This window comes from Manis javanica, chromosome 3 (genome assembly GCF_040802235.1).
Source record: "Manis javanica isolate MJ-LG chromosome 3, MJ_LKY, whole genome shotgun sequence".
NCBI lineage: Eukaryota > Metazoa > Chordata > Mammalia > Pholidota > Manidae > Manis > Manis javanica.
In genome coordinates, this window is record NC_133158.1 from 78,469,554 (window position 1) to 78,485,669 (window position 16,116).

The 16,116-nt window shown below is 37.7% G+C and overlaps 1 protein-coding gene across 2 annotated transcripts in view; it reads right to left on the reverse strand.

Moving 5' to 3' along the window:
* Positions 1-204: 204 nt before the first annotated feature.
* The window catches only part of ADGRG7 (adhesion G protein-coupled receptor G7), a 114,121-nt gene continuing 98,209 nt past the window's right edge, over positions 205-16,116 (reverse strand). For both annotated transcript variants that reach the window (XM_073231760.1, XM_073231761.1), the window contains one exon: positions 205-7,305. In XM_073231760.1, the coding sequence (XP_073087861.1) occupies positions 7,045-7,305 (261 nt within the window). In that variant the 3' untranslated portion in view covers positions 205-7,044. The remainder of the gene's footprint in view (positions 7,306-16,116) is intronic.

A 16,116-nucleotide genomic window follows, 5' to 3' on the forward strand; every position in this document is an offset into this window, starting at 1 on the left:
ATTGATACAAATTATTTTAAGGGCAGTATGGTAATATTTAAATACCAAACCCTATGTTGCTCAACAATTCTATTTCTAAGATAGCAGAGTAACCCTTGCACATGAGATCATGGATATCTTTAATGTGTTATTTTCAAGTAAATGACTAAAAAGCAAATAAAAGAAACATATTAGATCTCAAAGATATTTTATTGAGTGAAAAAAACAAGTTTCCCAAAGTTGTGTGGCTGTGCAGAAAAGAGTTAACATACCAATCTGAGACTATTATTCTTAGAAAGACCTGCTTGAAGGTTGGCTGATGGCTGGTGTCTGGAATTTGGATTTCTTTGATAAGAATAGTGTACTGTGCCTAAACTATACAATGTGGTTTATGCTGAACACAGGCTTGCTTTCTAGTCATCTGGAATTTTGGTCCACACCGAGCAGAAGGTGCGTTTGTGACCAACCCCAAATAAAAAGCCTGGGCACTGAGTCTCTAATGAGTTTCCCTGGTAGACAGCATTTCACATGTGTCATCACAATTCATTGCTAGGGGAATTAGATACCTCCAGTGTGATGGTACCAAAAGAGAATTTTTGGAAGGTTATGCCTGGTTTCCTCCAGATTTCACCCCATGCAACTTTTCCTTTGCTAATTATCCTTTATATCATTTGCTATAATAAATCATAGCCATGAATACAATCCTATCCTGAATCCTAGAGTGCTTCTAGTGAGCCACTGAGCCTGGGCGTGGGCCTGGGGACCACTGAATCAGTTTCCTATACCTTTTAGGTAAAAAACGAAAAAAAGCACAACACAACTATGAATTTCCATGGGTATATAATTTTGTGTACAGTTGACCCATGAACAACACAGGGAGTGGGGTGTGCTCATAAAATTTTTAACTCCCCAAAAACTTTACTAATAGCCTACTGTTGACTGGAAGCCTAAGCAATAACACAGACAATTAACACATATTTTGTATTTATATTATTATATACTGTATACTTACAACAAAATAAACTAGAGAAAATGTTTTTTCAAACTGTCAAAAATCTCCAAAAATTTTTCCAATATATTTATTAAAATAATCTGTATATAAGTGGACCCACAGAGCTCAAATCTGTGTTGTTCACAGGCCAACTGTATATGTATTCCTTAAATCTAGAATGATACACACCAAGTTTATTACAGTGGATAACTGTGAGAAGAAAGGAAATGAAGAGGAAAAATATTTTAAGTTAATATAAAAATAATTTCAGCCTGCATTTAGTCACAGAATTTTAGAGCCAGTAGGAATTTAGAATTCACCTAGTCCTACCCATACCTGTACAGAGGTACAGCCTCACACTTATGCCCACAGAGGTAAATGTCTTGCCTCAAGTCATATAATTTGTAGCTGTGACCACAACTTCCAGTCCAGAATGTGCCCTAATCTGCAATTGCTTGGTAACTACTGTGGCCAGAAAAAAACAATCTTCCTTTTTTGTTATTGCAAAGGTCCTGATCTCATATCATGGTTTCATAGCAGCTTATATCAAAGTTCAGCAACTTATCAATGTCATACTTCCATGTGTAACAAAGCTCTTCTAGAAGATAAGGATTGGACGATAGTTCCCTGGAAAATATAGTTTGTATAACAGCATTAGATGATATGTTTTGCTTTTATTTTTTTTCCTTCTTCTTTGTTAAAGGGTTAATATATTAGGCGATGGAGTTTTTCAGAAACATGATAGCTTGCAAAAAGGACTGATAACCTACTTCTACTTTTTGAAATAATTCACAAGTCAGGACTTGAAAACTAACTCCAAAGTTCATATATTGCAATTGGGAGTATAAAATGGTATAACCACTTTGGAAAACTGTGTAACAGTTTCTTACCAAGTTAAATATGTAGTTGTATTTATCATAATTTTATTGTATTTATTATTTCTTATAAATATATGCTTATAAAGTTAAATAAATGCACTTCCAATATGAAGACATATAAACTCAAAAAATGCTAACTGTTCCATGAGCCTTTCAGATATTTTTTAATCAAATGCAGAGTAAGCATTTTATTTTATTAAACAGAGAGAAAACAAACTGGGGGAAAATATTTTTACCAACATTTTCACTACACACAATACTATGCTATATACAAAGACACACACTTAACATACCACAAGAAACTTCAGTATAACAAGTGAGTTGCTGAAGACTGCTCTACTACTATGCATTAATTCTGCCTGTTCTAGAATGCCGCAAATGGAATCATGTCCTCTTTAAGTCTGGTTTTTTCACTCAGCATAATGATTTTGAGATTCACACATGTTGTGTGTACCAATAGGTGCTTATTTTTATTGCTGAATAGTATTTGGTTGTTTGGCTAGACCACATTTTGTTTTCGCTTTCACCAGCTGATGGCATTTGGTCATTTCCAAGTTTTGTAAACAATGAATAAAACTGACAGTAATATTTTTATACAAGTTTTGTGTGGACATGTGTTTTCTTTTCTCTTGAAATACCTTGTGGAATTGCTGAGTCAAAGAGTAAGTGTATGTTTAAGTATAGTATTGCATTGCTTTGGAGTAACACTGAACATTACACATGACTGTTCAGTGTGTGCACTTAGCAAACTGGCAAGCGTGGATGTCGATATGCTGTGTTTCCAACTGCTGTGCCATTCTGTTCATTCAAAAATTTTCCCCCTCGTTTAGTAACATACCCAAGTGGACATTTTCAAGAATACTTAATGCTAATTTCAAATAGTGTTAGAATAACTGTGTTTTTCCCAAGAAATGTTTAACTGTTAAGTGACATATGTGACTTATGCGATGATGTTTCCCTATTTATGTTGGGTGTCAGGAACCTTATGGTCTAACCTGTGGCCCACTCCTAGCAGAAATGTAAGACCCTATGACATGCTTCCCTTGGGTACTAATCTCATCCCTGGCTTCTTACTGTTTGTTCCTATGATTGTTTTCCCTTCCTCCTGATTTCCTTAATCAGTTTCTCAGCAACTTACATACATATTTTTTCAGATACATATTTTAATAGGTTACCTATAAGTAAGTGAAGTAATATAGATGAAACATATATAACACTGTTTGAATTTCTCTGTGTGTGTGTGTGTGTGTGTTAATAGATAATTGCTAGAAAAAACTTCCTCTCTCTTCTCCAAGATTTGGTGTTTTATTTTTAAGAAAAGGTGGATGAACACAAAGAGACAGAAAACATTTGAGAGGGAAAAATAATATCATGGAACCTTACTCAAGATGCCATGTGTCTGTCATACATGATCCAGTTGGCCTCAGTTGGAATGGTTATTTATGTCCCTGTTCTTCATTTTAAAAGTTTCTACATAGTCCCTTACATATTCCTTACCATAAAACAAAAAATACTCTGCCTTTATGAGGACATATAAATTCAAAAAATCCTAAAGCTCAATAAGTCTTTGGAGTGTTTTGAATCAAATGCAGAGTAAACATTTTGTTATATTAAAAAGGGAGAAAAACAGTAAGTTAGGAAAATATTTTTACCAAACGTAATGATTAAAGGGCTAATAACTGTAATAGAAAGGAACTCACATGAATTTATGAGAGAAAATAACAGTAGCCCAGTTGATAAGACAACACATATAAGTAACTAAAAGTAAACAAATATATTAAAAATGTATATGGTTCTCCAAATATTTTTGACATATGAATGAAATGTTTTCAAGGCATTATAGTAATATATACAAGGAATCTGAACAAATGTCCTTTTCTTTTGACACATTTACCCTAGACTTGAGATTTTATCTTAAGTAAATAATTTTTAAAAAAGAAAAAACATATATACTAGTTTATTATTCATGTGTCACTACAATATTAAAAATTGAAATGATCTAGATGTCCAGTAATAGAATTTTGTAACTTATGCTATATTATGCAATCAATTATAAGGACTGAGTAATTGTAAGTGAAAATCAGAATAAGATTTCATTTACTATAATTATAGTTATTTAAGTTCTTATGTATTCAAACAAAGAGAATAAGGGAAATGGAAAAACACATTATTGATAGGGTAAGGAATTATGGATTTTGATTTTTTGAAAAACATACCTTGTGATTACCTTCTAAATTTGTCATGATATGGTTAGCACAGTATTTTTAAAATGTTAAGTAGGAAGGTATTTCTTTTCTTAGTAACTGGCTCCTTCCCTCTTATCCTCCACACTTCCACCTGGGTAGAACCTAATCCTGTCTTGGACCTCATCTAAGGAGCCAGGTATTTAAGATTCCAGAGTCATATTAGGGGGTTCCACACAGCCAGAGAACTCCAGCAGTAGACAGGTTGGTATAATCTAGTGGGCACTGTCAAGCTCTTCTGAATGAGACAGTGACACCCTGATTCCAATTAGCTTGAGAATGATCTCTCTTTGTTGGTAACAGAAAAAAAAAGGAAGATAAATTTCAAAATGGGAAGATTTCAAGAATAAGAGAAAAGGAAATCCAGACTCTTAAACAGTGAGCTCTAAACTGTCCATTAAGACCCAGGAAAGGAAATCCAAAGGTCAGCATGGTTTGTTGCCCAAAGAAACTGTGCTACCACAACCAAAAAGGCTGTAGTAAGGCACTGCTACCACACAGTATAAATCAGACACAGCAACCTGGCCCCAGGTAACATCATGAAAACCTGTTCTACAAGAAGAAAACTCTGAGTCTCCCTTGCCTGAAATTTTCTAAGTCACCCTTTGGCTCCTATAGTCCCTATCCTCTCTCCACAACTTCCAGTGCACCAAATAATTATTTGCTTTTCTTACCCCATTAAACCTGCTCAGACAAAGATCAAATAGTCTCATTCAGCATAAGGGAAATGACTGACAATCCTGAAAATGGTTGTTTTCCCATGAGATAACTTGTATTTTGTCAGGAGATATAGTGGAAGCACTTCAACAATTTGATGCTGACAACCCATCATTGATGTAACTGTCCTCTTTCCCCTCTGGGATATCCCATCAACCAGGTCATCCCCCATCCCTCCCTTCACAGTGGGTATGTGACTCAGGCTAGACCAAGATTCCCTGAAAATAATGCCTGTGGGCACATGACCAAGAGAAGTGAGGCAGTTCTTTGGTCCTTTTCTGTCCCTGCCCCTGATTTGCTCTGTATCATAGGGGCTGAGCCCCACAGGTTCCTGGCTCAGCTGGCTTCTGGCTCGCTGCAGCCTATGGGAGAACTGACAGAAGGTTACAGGGCAGGAGAAAAGGTATGCCAATGGCCAATTTCCGACCTTGGAAACCTAGTTTGAGGGTGAAGTCAAACACTCCTTGCATTGGAATTCTGGACCTAAAGTTAGTGTTATCATACATTTTATGTCCCAAACCAGGACACCTGAAAGTAAGTGGGCCTACTAGTAATATATAATTCAGGGCAACAGGCACAAACTGGGACTGGCCCAGGCAAACCAAAACATACAGTCCCCCTACCTAACATCAACTCAGCCCTTGGGTTTTAAATGAGCTATTAAATTCTCTTTAATCCCTAACCTAAACTTCCACTAAGCTAAAAGATTCCTGACCAGTGAATGAGGGAGAGGCTTAATATTTCCAAGTGGTAGTATTTCAAGACAAGTAGAGGACTATCACTGTCTGCCTGACTTATCCTCCACATGCAGAGTTTGCTCATTTGTGGTACAGCCATTCCAAGGAAATTGTATGGAATTTTGGTTGCTAACCCCCCAAGGATGCTGAAAAAAGTGCAAAGAAAACTAAATCACCAAAGGAATATATACTCCACTCTCAGGCTAAAAGTAGCTCTTTGGTGTTTTTTTTTTCACATTTAAAGTGGCCCTTACTTAAGGTTTATTTTAGTCTGCATGGAACAAATTTCAGGATACAGTGTAGGTCAACCACATCTTATAGTTTCCCCAGTGTGCAGCCCCCATCTAGCGATAGCACTACAATATGACCACTAAAAGCATTGACCTCTGAGAACTGCTTGTCTTCTTTATCCTCTTCCCTTTACTTTTTTCCATTATCTTCTAAGGACTCAATCACACTACAGTGCAATAGGTTATTGGCTTGCCCAGGAATTCAACAGTCATTTACAACCATTTCTATTAAAAAACACATGCTCTTTAGGGTGCGGTGAGAATGTGGTGTGATGTGGTTCTGCAGCCCACATGACATTTGTTAGTCCCTTTGTTCAGTGTACTCAGCAGCCGCCTAGCTTATGACAAAACAGAACAGAGCAATTCAAAGACTAATCACCTCTCAAGTCCAGAGGGAGTGCTCCTCACCAGAGTGGGGATCGTGTTCTATTTAGGAAGCCACTCATAATTCAAGTGTTTGATATTCCATGAGTACATCAGTCTTTTAAAAGCCATAAGGGGTGATTGTGCCGAACTTTTCATTTTGTGATTCTCCGTGTCATTTCATCAATAAAAGGGAAGATACATCAAGAACTGGAAGGAAACACCTAGAGACTTTAGTAACCAGCCAATCTTTCTATTTCTCACTGACGATTTCTTACAAAGCCAATTCCCCTCGTCACAAAGCATGTTTGATTTTCTTAACAGAAAGAAAAAAAACCTGTTCCAAAAACTTACATTGATACAGAATTCTTAACTGGAAATGAAAGGCAGAGCAAGCACCTACGAATTTAAAATAACAGCGGGTCAAGGTATGGCACATACAAGCAACTACTTGCAACGTTAATCGGGAGTCATTTTGTTCAGGAAGTTAAATTTTTCTCCTCACATCATTTTTAATAAATTGCAAAAGAATTTGTTTTAGATTTTACATTGTTATCAAAGTTTGTCACATAGACTTTAGGTTGTAAGGAGCATGATAACATTATCTTGAATGCTGGGTAGAATTCTTCATCTCATTTGGGTAAGAATCTATTGAAAAACAGAAAAACTACCGAATCCATTATCCCTGATGGTAATAAACAACTGGTTTTATCTACTTCTTACCTTGAGCAAAATATATTGTGGGTGACTTTCTGGGAGAACTGGGTAATTAAGGAAGAAAACAGAAAAAGCAAAACACATCGAATTGAATGAAAAGAGGACCACAAAAGGCAACAGTTTTACTTTCTAGATGCTTGTGTTTGCTTGGTCACTTTCAGACAATGTTGTTTCCTCAGTAACTACAGATGGGTCCAGCAACCTAAAGTATTCACGTAGGGTTGGAGATGACGAGAGTAGGTTATACATCCTGTCACTCAGCCTCATTGAGATCACTGATGGCAGCGACTTCACTCTGCTAGTGGACGATGACAGCAAATTCAATACTTTGGAAGCTTCACTCTGGAAGATTTTTGTTCTGACAGTGTAGAGGATAAAAATTTGCAATCCCTAGCAGACAGAATAAAAGTTTAATGTTAGATAAGTGGTAAGATACAGAATCAAGGAAGAGATTTTATTTCACTTTGCCACCAAACTTTATCATACACAACAAATACTCAATTTGAGTTTCCCAGTCTGCAGCTGCTGTGCACTTTTTTTTTTTTTTTTTTTCTGTCTAAGAGGATTGTGGCAAGTTCTCACTTATAGGAATATATGTTAGTAGTAGAGTTAGAAGACCTGAGCTCAGGTCAATGTTGGATATGTACCTAAGAGGATTTCCTCCTTCTGATACCAAACAATGCTAACACCAACTGAATGTCCTACAATTCAATTCTGACAGTAACTACCCAGAGTTAGTGTCAGATTCCACAGGCTAAGGGCTTAGTCTCACAAAACTGCCATCACTTCAGATGCCAGTCCCGGCTTACCCATACTTTTGTCCAATGTGGCTACCAAGTGGGCTGTTTCCATAATCTGCCTCTCACTTCAGGTTTGAAAATTAGCTAGAATGATTTTCAGGATTCAGGAAAGAGCTTTTCTTACTATTATCTGTTTATTTTAAAGGATATGACTCAGGAACAACCAAACAGAAGAGGTCGCAGGGCAAAGTATAGGGGGAGGAGCATGGAACTGTTAGAAAGACAGACATGAGTGGGGTGGAAAGAGAATAAAGTCCACTAGAAGGAACTCAAAGATTTAATCAATAAAATCAGAGAGCCAGAAAAGACTCACAGAGTTAATTACATAAAGTTTCAAAGGCCAAGAGTGACTTTAAATGTCCAGACATTCCCCAGATGAAAAACAACTCCCCAGATGAGAAATGTCAGCGCACAGGCACTCTCCAGATAAAGCAAAACATCAGAGCACAGGCACAGCAAACATCAGAGTGCAGCCCATGTCTTCATTTCACCAATTAGATCAGGCCTCCAAGGCCAGGGATGGTCAATCAAGGACTTCACTGCCCTGCCAAAAACCCCAGAAAAGAAGCCTCACAGTACACAGTCAGAGCCTGTTTGACCTTAGGCAAGCCCACTGTGTTACAGAGCATAATAAAAGTTGTTTTGCTTTCTTAACTTTAGTTTCATGTCTCTCTCTATCTGACTTCCCTGTGACTCTGAACTGAGTTCCTTCCCAACAGAACTTCCTCTCCAGGGTGTCACTCTCCCAGCACTTCCATGTGTTCGCCAACCTGGAAGTTTCCAAATGTCTTCATTTAGAGGGTTTTTATGGAGGTCTCGTTACACAGACATGGTTGATTAAACCACTGCCAGTGGCGATTGACTCAGTCTCCAGCCCTTCTCCCCTTCCTGGAGGTTGGGTAGTGGAGCTGAAAGTTACCAACTTCTAATTGGGCTTGATCTTTCTTGAAGCCAGCCTCTATCCTGAAGGTATCTAGGGGTCCTAGCCACCAGTCATCTCATTAAAATACAAAAGACACTTTTATCACTCTGGAGATTCTAAGAATTTTAGGAATTGTGCATCAGGAACTGAGGACAAAAACCAAATATTCATATTTTAGTATAGCACAGTAATTTTGGTCTTTTCCTAATGACTTTGATCTTCAATTTTCCAAAAGAGGCAAATTGATTGTGGGTTACCTAATTCTTTCCTATTTCTAACATCTTATGATTCCACATTTTAGTAATATAACTAGAAATTTGGTACATTTAAGGCCAAAAGAAAAATTTTAAGCACTTCTATTCATTGCTTTTCTGTATTTTACATATGAAGATCAGAGTTGCATGAGGAATTAACCCACATAAGATAGTACTATTTTCTGCACATTTTTAAATAAAAACTACCACTTCCTGAAGTCCTATTAGTATATCACTTGCTTTTTGTTTAATCCTCATCATTTAATCTTTCTCATTTAACCCTACCTTTAACGTTTTAAAATAAGCCTTACTATCCCCATGTTACAGGTGAGGAAATAATAGCTCAGATAAATTAAGTAACTTGCCTAAGATTACACAACCAGTAATCAGTTGAGTCTGGAGATGAACATATATGTTTGGTTTCAAAACTCCTCTGTCTAATATACCACATTGCCTCTTGCTTGTAACTGTAATAGAAAGATGTTGTAAAGTGTATTATAGCATCTAAGAGGTCCCTGTTTATTCCCCATAATCCTTTGTAAAGATACAGATTAAATAATATTTGTGGGTTGATTGCTAGTATTGCACCAATGTTCATTTCTTGATGTTGACAGTGTACTAGGGTTATATAAGATATTATCCTTGGGGGAAGCTGGGCAAAGAGTACATGGGAATTCTACTATTTTTTCAACTTCTTGTATTAAACTATTTCAAACTTTAAAAAGTTATTTTTTTAAAAATCCATGAATGTGTTCAAGAGTGACATCTATAGGACCTGGAGCCTTATAAGAATTTATTTATAGACTCATATGCTATAAATACTGTTATAGGAGACTTCTGGGCCTGTAGTAAGATAACTCAAAGACAATCTCTGTCAACTCATATTTCTATATCCAGTGAAAACATCCTTTAAGAATGAAAGCAAAATAAGAAAACTAAGAATTTGTCACCACAAATTCTAAATAAAACTTTAAGGCTGAAGGGCAACAAAATCACATGGAAATTCAGATCTTCAGAGAGGAATGAAGAATACTGGAAATTGAAAACATATGGGTGAATAAAAACATTTTTTCCTGTTACTTTCCTTAAAATATGTATGTCTATTTAAAGCAAAAACTTTAACACTGCACTGTGGGATTTATATGTATACAAAAATAGTACATAAAACAACTCTAACGTAAAGGAAGGGAGGATGATAAGTGAACTTACAATATTATAAGATTCTTAGATTTTACTAGAAGTGGTAAAATATTACCTCTAAGCTGACTATGAAAAGTTAAAGATGTGTAATACATAACAACAAAATGTCAAGAGATAATGCTTAATAACTGACATATAATTAAAATGGAATCTTAGCAAATAAATTTACTCAAAAGTAGGCAGGAAAGGAGGAACAGAGAATAAAAAAGTAGAGTGGCAACAGAAAACAAATAGTAAAATGGTAGACATATATTCATTCATATTAACAGCTATTATTACTTCTAAGTGGACAAAACACTGAAAACATAGAGATAGTCAGAATGGATTAAAAAATAAGACCCACCCATTTGCTGCCTACAGGATACACATTTTAACTATAAATACACAAAAAGGTTGAAAAGAATGGATGAACAAATATGTACCATGCAACCAATATGTATAAGAAGGCTGGATATCAGATAAAGTAGATTTCATGACAAAGAGCATTATCAGAGTTAGAAAGGGACATTTCCAAATGATAAAGGGTCAATTCATCCAGAAGAAATAACAGTCGAAAATGTACATGCACCTACTAGCAGAATCTCAAAACATGTGAAGCAAAAATGACAGAATTAAGAAAAGAATAAACAAATTCACAATCATAATTGAGATTTTAACATTCTTCTTTCAGCAACTGAGACACCCAGACCAAAAGAAAATTGGTAAGGACAGAAAATCTGTACAACACTACAGTTATTTCAGTCCTATTGACATTTTATAACACTATACCCTACAAATACAGAATACACATTCTTTTCAAGTATAAATATTTCAAAGATAGAGCAATACTGGGCCATAAAATCAGTCTCTATATTTTACAATAATTAAAAGAAAAAATTCACACACAACTTACCAAGACCAATAATGAGCAAGGAGATTAAATTAGTAATCAAAAATTTCACAAGAAATAAAACCCCACAACCAGATGGCTTCACAAGTGAGTTCAACCAAACATTTAAGGAGGAATTAATATTAATCTTTCCCCACTCTTCAAAAAAAATTGAGGAGGAGAGATACTTCCAAACTCATTTTACAAGACAAGCATTACCCTAATACTAAAGCCAGAGAAGGATACTACAAGAAAAGAGAATTATAGGCCAATACTTCTGAAGAACATACATACAAAAATCCTCAACAAAATAGTAGCAAAGTGAATTCAACAATATGTTGGAAGGATCATTCACCAATTTCAAGTGTCATTCACCCCTGGAATGCAAGAATAGTTCAACATAGGCCAAGCAATAAATGTGATACACTACGTTAACAGAATGAAGGATAAAAATCACGATCATTTCAAAAGATGCAAAAAAAGTATTTGACAAAATGCAACATCCTTTATGAGAAAAACTCTCAACAAATTAGGTATAGAAGGAATATTCTTCAACACAATAAAAGCCATATATGACAAGCCCACAGTTAACATCATACTCAATGGTGAAAAGTTTAAAAGCATTTCCTTTAAGACAGGGATGCCCATTCTTGCCACTTCTATTCAACATAGTACTAGAAGTCCTTGCCAGAGCAATTAATCAAGAAAAATAAATAAAAATTATCCAAAATGGAAAGGAAGAAGTAAAATTATCTCTTTGCAGATGACACAATCTTCAATTAGAAAACCAAAAGATTCCCGAGAAAAAAAAATGACCAAAATAAATGAATTCAGTAAAGTTTCAGGATAAAAAATATACAGACATCAGTTGCATTTCTACACACTAATAATAAGCTATCTGAAAGAGAAATTAAGAAATCAACCCTGCTTAGCATCAAAAACAATGAAATACTTAGAAATAAATTTAACCAAGGAGGTGAAAGATCTGTACACTGAAAATTGTAAGACACTGATGAAAGAGATTGAAAAGACACAAATAAATGAAAAGACATTCAGTACTCTTGGATAGGAAAAATTAATATTGTGAAAATGTCCGTATTATACAAAAGCAGTTTAGAGATTCAATACAATGGCATTTTTCACAGAAATAGAAAAAATTATCCTAAAATTTGCATGGAACTATGAAAAACTCCAAATAGCCAAAGCAACCCTGGAAAGAAGAACAAAGCTGAAAACATCATACTTCCTGATTTCAAGATATATTACAAGGCTATAGTAGTCGAAACAGTATAATACGTGCATAAAAACAGGTATAGACCAGTGTAACAGAATAGAAAGCCCAGTCATAAACCTACATATATACTGTCAACTTATTTTTGACAAGAGAGCCAAGAACAAATAAGGCAGAAAGGATAGTCTCTTCAGTACTATGGTGATGGGAAAACTGGATATCCACATGCAAAAGAATGAAACTGGACCCTTATATAATCCCATACACAAAAATTAACTTGAAATGGGTTAAAGACTTAAATGTAAGACATGAAACCATTAAAAGCTCCTAGGAAAGAAATATAGAAAAAGATCCTTGACATTGGCCTTGGCAATGATTTCTTGAATAAGACACCAAGAACAAGACACTCATGAGAGAAATTAAAGAAGATACAAATACATGGAAACACGTCCCATGCTCATGGATAGGAAGAATTAATATTGTCAAAATGGCCATCCTGCCTAAAGCCATCTACAGGTTCAATGTAATCCCTATCAAAATACCAACAGCATTCTTCAACTAACTACAGCAAATAGTTCTGAAATTCATATGGAACCACAAAAGACCCCAAATAGCCAAAGCAATCCTGAGAAGGAAGAATAAGCTGGGGGGATTATGCTCCCCAACTTCAAGCTCTACTACAAGGCCACAGTAATCAAGACAATTTGGTAATTTGGTACTGGCACAAGAACAAACCCATAGACCAATGGACAGACTAGAGAGCCCAGATATAAACCCAATCATATATGGTCAATTAATATATGATAAAGGAGCCATGGACGTACAATGGGGAAATGACAGCCTCTTCAACAACTGGTATTGGCAAAACTGGACAGCTACATGCAAGAGAATGAAACTGGATCATTTTCTACCCCATACACAAAAGTAACCTCAAAATGGGTCAAAGACCTGAATGTAAGTCATGAAACAATAAAACTCTTAGAAGACAACATAGGCAAACATTTCCTGAATATAAACATGAGCAACTTTTTCCTGAATGTATATCCTTAGGCAATGGAAACAAAAGCAAAAATGAATACATGGGACTACATCAAACTAAAAAGCTTCTGTACAGCAAAGGACACCATTAGCAGAACAAAAACGGAGTACTACAGTATGGGAGAATATATTTGTAAACAACATATCTGACAAGGGGTTAACATCCAAAATACATAAAGAACTCACAAACCTCAACAACCAAAAAGCAAATAACCCGATTAAAAAATGGGTGGAGGATATGAACAGACACTTCTCCAAAGAAGAAGTTCAGATGGCCATCAGGCACATGAAAAAATGCTCCACATTACTAATTATCAGGGAAATGCAAATAAAAACTGCAATGAGATATCACCTCACACCACTTAGGACAGCCAACATCGAAAAGACTAGGAACAAGAAATGCTGGTGAGGATGCAGAGAAATGCTGGTGAGGATGCAGAGAAAGGGGTACCCTCCTACACTGCTGGTGGGAATGTAAGCTAGTTCAACCATTGTGGAAAGCAATATGGAGGTTCCTCAAAAAATTAAAAATAGAAATACCATCTGATCTGGGATTTCTACTCCTAGGAATTTACCCAAAGAAAACAAGTTCTCAGATTCAAAAAGACATGTGTAACCCTATGTTTATTGCAGCACTATTTACAGTAGCCAAGATATGGAAGCAACCTTAGTGTCCATCAGTAGATGAATTGTTGGCAGCCGCGCTCAGAAAATAGCGCCCCATGCAGGGCAGCCGGAAGGCCCCGAACTTCCTAATGACAAATCATCCCACACCACTAAACTACATGCTAATTGCGCCTTGGCATAAGGACCAATGAGACCCACCAAATAGTTATGCTAATAAGGCATATGGAGCCGCACCAACCAGGTCAGAGCATGAGAACTATATAAGCAAGCCTCTCCTTCCCCTCTGGGTCCTGCCCAACTCATTTGTTTCACAAAGAGCTGAAGAATAAAGCTTTCTGCAGAAGAATCCTGCTGTTGTTGCATGCTGTTCTTGCCGGCGAGGACAGGGCACGCGACAAGTGGTGCCGAAACCCGGGAACCAGAACATCACCGGCACAGGGAGGACCCTTCAGACATCTGGAGAGGATTCAGAACTGCAGGTCAGAAGAAAGCCCGGAGGGGTAAGTTCCGAGAGGCCCCTGCTTTTTAGGATGATGGTTGATGGTTCTCTGTAAATAAGGAGGCACCATGGGGAATGCACCGTCATTAGTCACGGCGCTGCAGACAGCTCTCAAAGAGCGAAACTTGAAGGTCTCCAGCAAAGTCTTAGGATCTTTTGTGAAGGAGATAGACCGTGTGGCCCCCTGGTTCATTTGTTCAGGGTCCCTCTCAATCCCGAGCTGGGACAAACTGGGGAAAGATCTTGATAGAGAGGAGGAGGAGGGTAGCCTGAGGGGAGGCACCAGGCCCCTCTGGAAACTGATTAGAGCTTGTCTGCAAGATGAGAGATGTGAAAAGGTAATAAAAGAAGGTCAGAGAGCATTGACAGATATCCAAGAGAGCATGTCAGAAACGGAACGGGAAACAGAGAGCGCGCGCGGCCGAAAAAAGGCCACAAAAACAAAGGTAAAGAAACCTCAGAGTGAGGGAGAAAGCCCGCCTAGGGCAAAAGCGAAAGAGCCCCGAGAAGCGAGTGACGATCGCCTCGGAGAAAATAGTAAATACCCCTGGAAAGAGTTGAGGGACCTCCAACTCTCCAATAGGGAATCTGAGGAGGAATTAACGTCCGCAGAGGAAGGGGAAGAAAATAAAACCGCAGAGTGTAGAAGTAAGGGAACCAGCAAAGTTGAAAAGCGGACCAAGGAAAAAATGAAAGCAGGGTGTCCCCCGACGCCCGTTGCCCCGCCACCTTACGTGAGTGGCGCACTCTCCTTTTGCCACACAGATACTCTTCAGGCAATTAGACAAATGTTTCCTGTATTTGAGGATAACGGTGTACGCTCTCACCAGCCCCTGAGCCATAAACAAGTTAAGGAGTTAGCAGAATCCGTTCGAGCTTATGGAGTCAGTGCTAACTATACCATAGCACAAGTTGAGAGATTAACAGAGACAGCCATGACACCCGCAGACTGGCAATATGTAACTAAGGCATGCCTTTCTAGTATGGGGCAATACATAGAATGGAAGGCATTGTGGCATGATATCAGCATGACCCAGGCACGCGCAAACGCGGCCGAAGGACAGCCTGCATGGTCATATGATATGCTGACGGGCCAAGGACAGTGGGTAGCCGACCAGACCGCCTTCCCCTTACAGGTATATGCACAAATAAACACGTGCGCCGCCAAGGCATGGAAAGCCCTCACCAACAAAGGAGAAGTATCAGGCAATTTGACAAAAATTATTCAGGGGCTGAGCGAGCCATTTTCTGACTTTGTCGCTCGTATGATGGAGGCCGCAGGCAGAATATTTGGAGATCAGGAACAAGCAATGCCCCTAGTGGAGCAATTAGTGTTTGAACAATGTACCAAGGAATGCAGACAGGCGATAACACCCTGGAAACAAAAAGGGATACATGCCTGGTTGAAAGCCTGTAGAGAAATAGGAGGGCCACTCACCAATGCGGGCCTAGCCGCGGCCATATTACAGAGCCACAAACAAGCCAGGATCACTAACAAAAGTATCAAATGCTTTCAATGCGGGAAATTAGGACATATAAAGAGAGAGTGTAGGAGCCCAGCTTCAGAACAAACAACCCAAAAGACCCCTGAGTTGTGCCCTAAGTGTAAGAAAGGCAGGCATTGGGCTAATGAGTGCCGGTCTATTAAAGATATAGAAGGGAAACCCTTAGAGTTGCCAAAAAACGCCCAGAGGGGCCCCCGTCACCAGGGCCCGCAAATATATGGGGCAACCAGCACGCAAGTGTCATTCGGGAACAACCA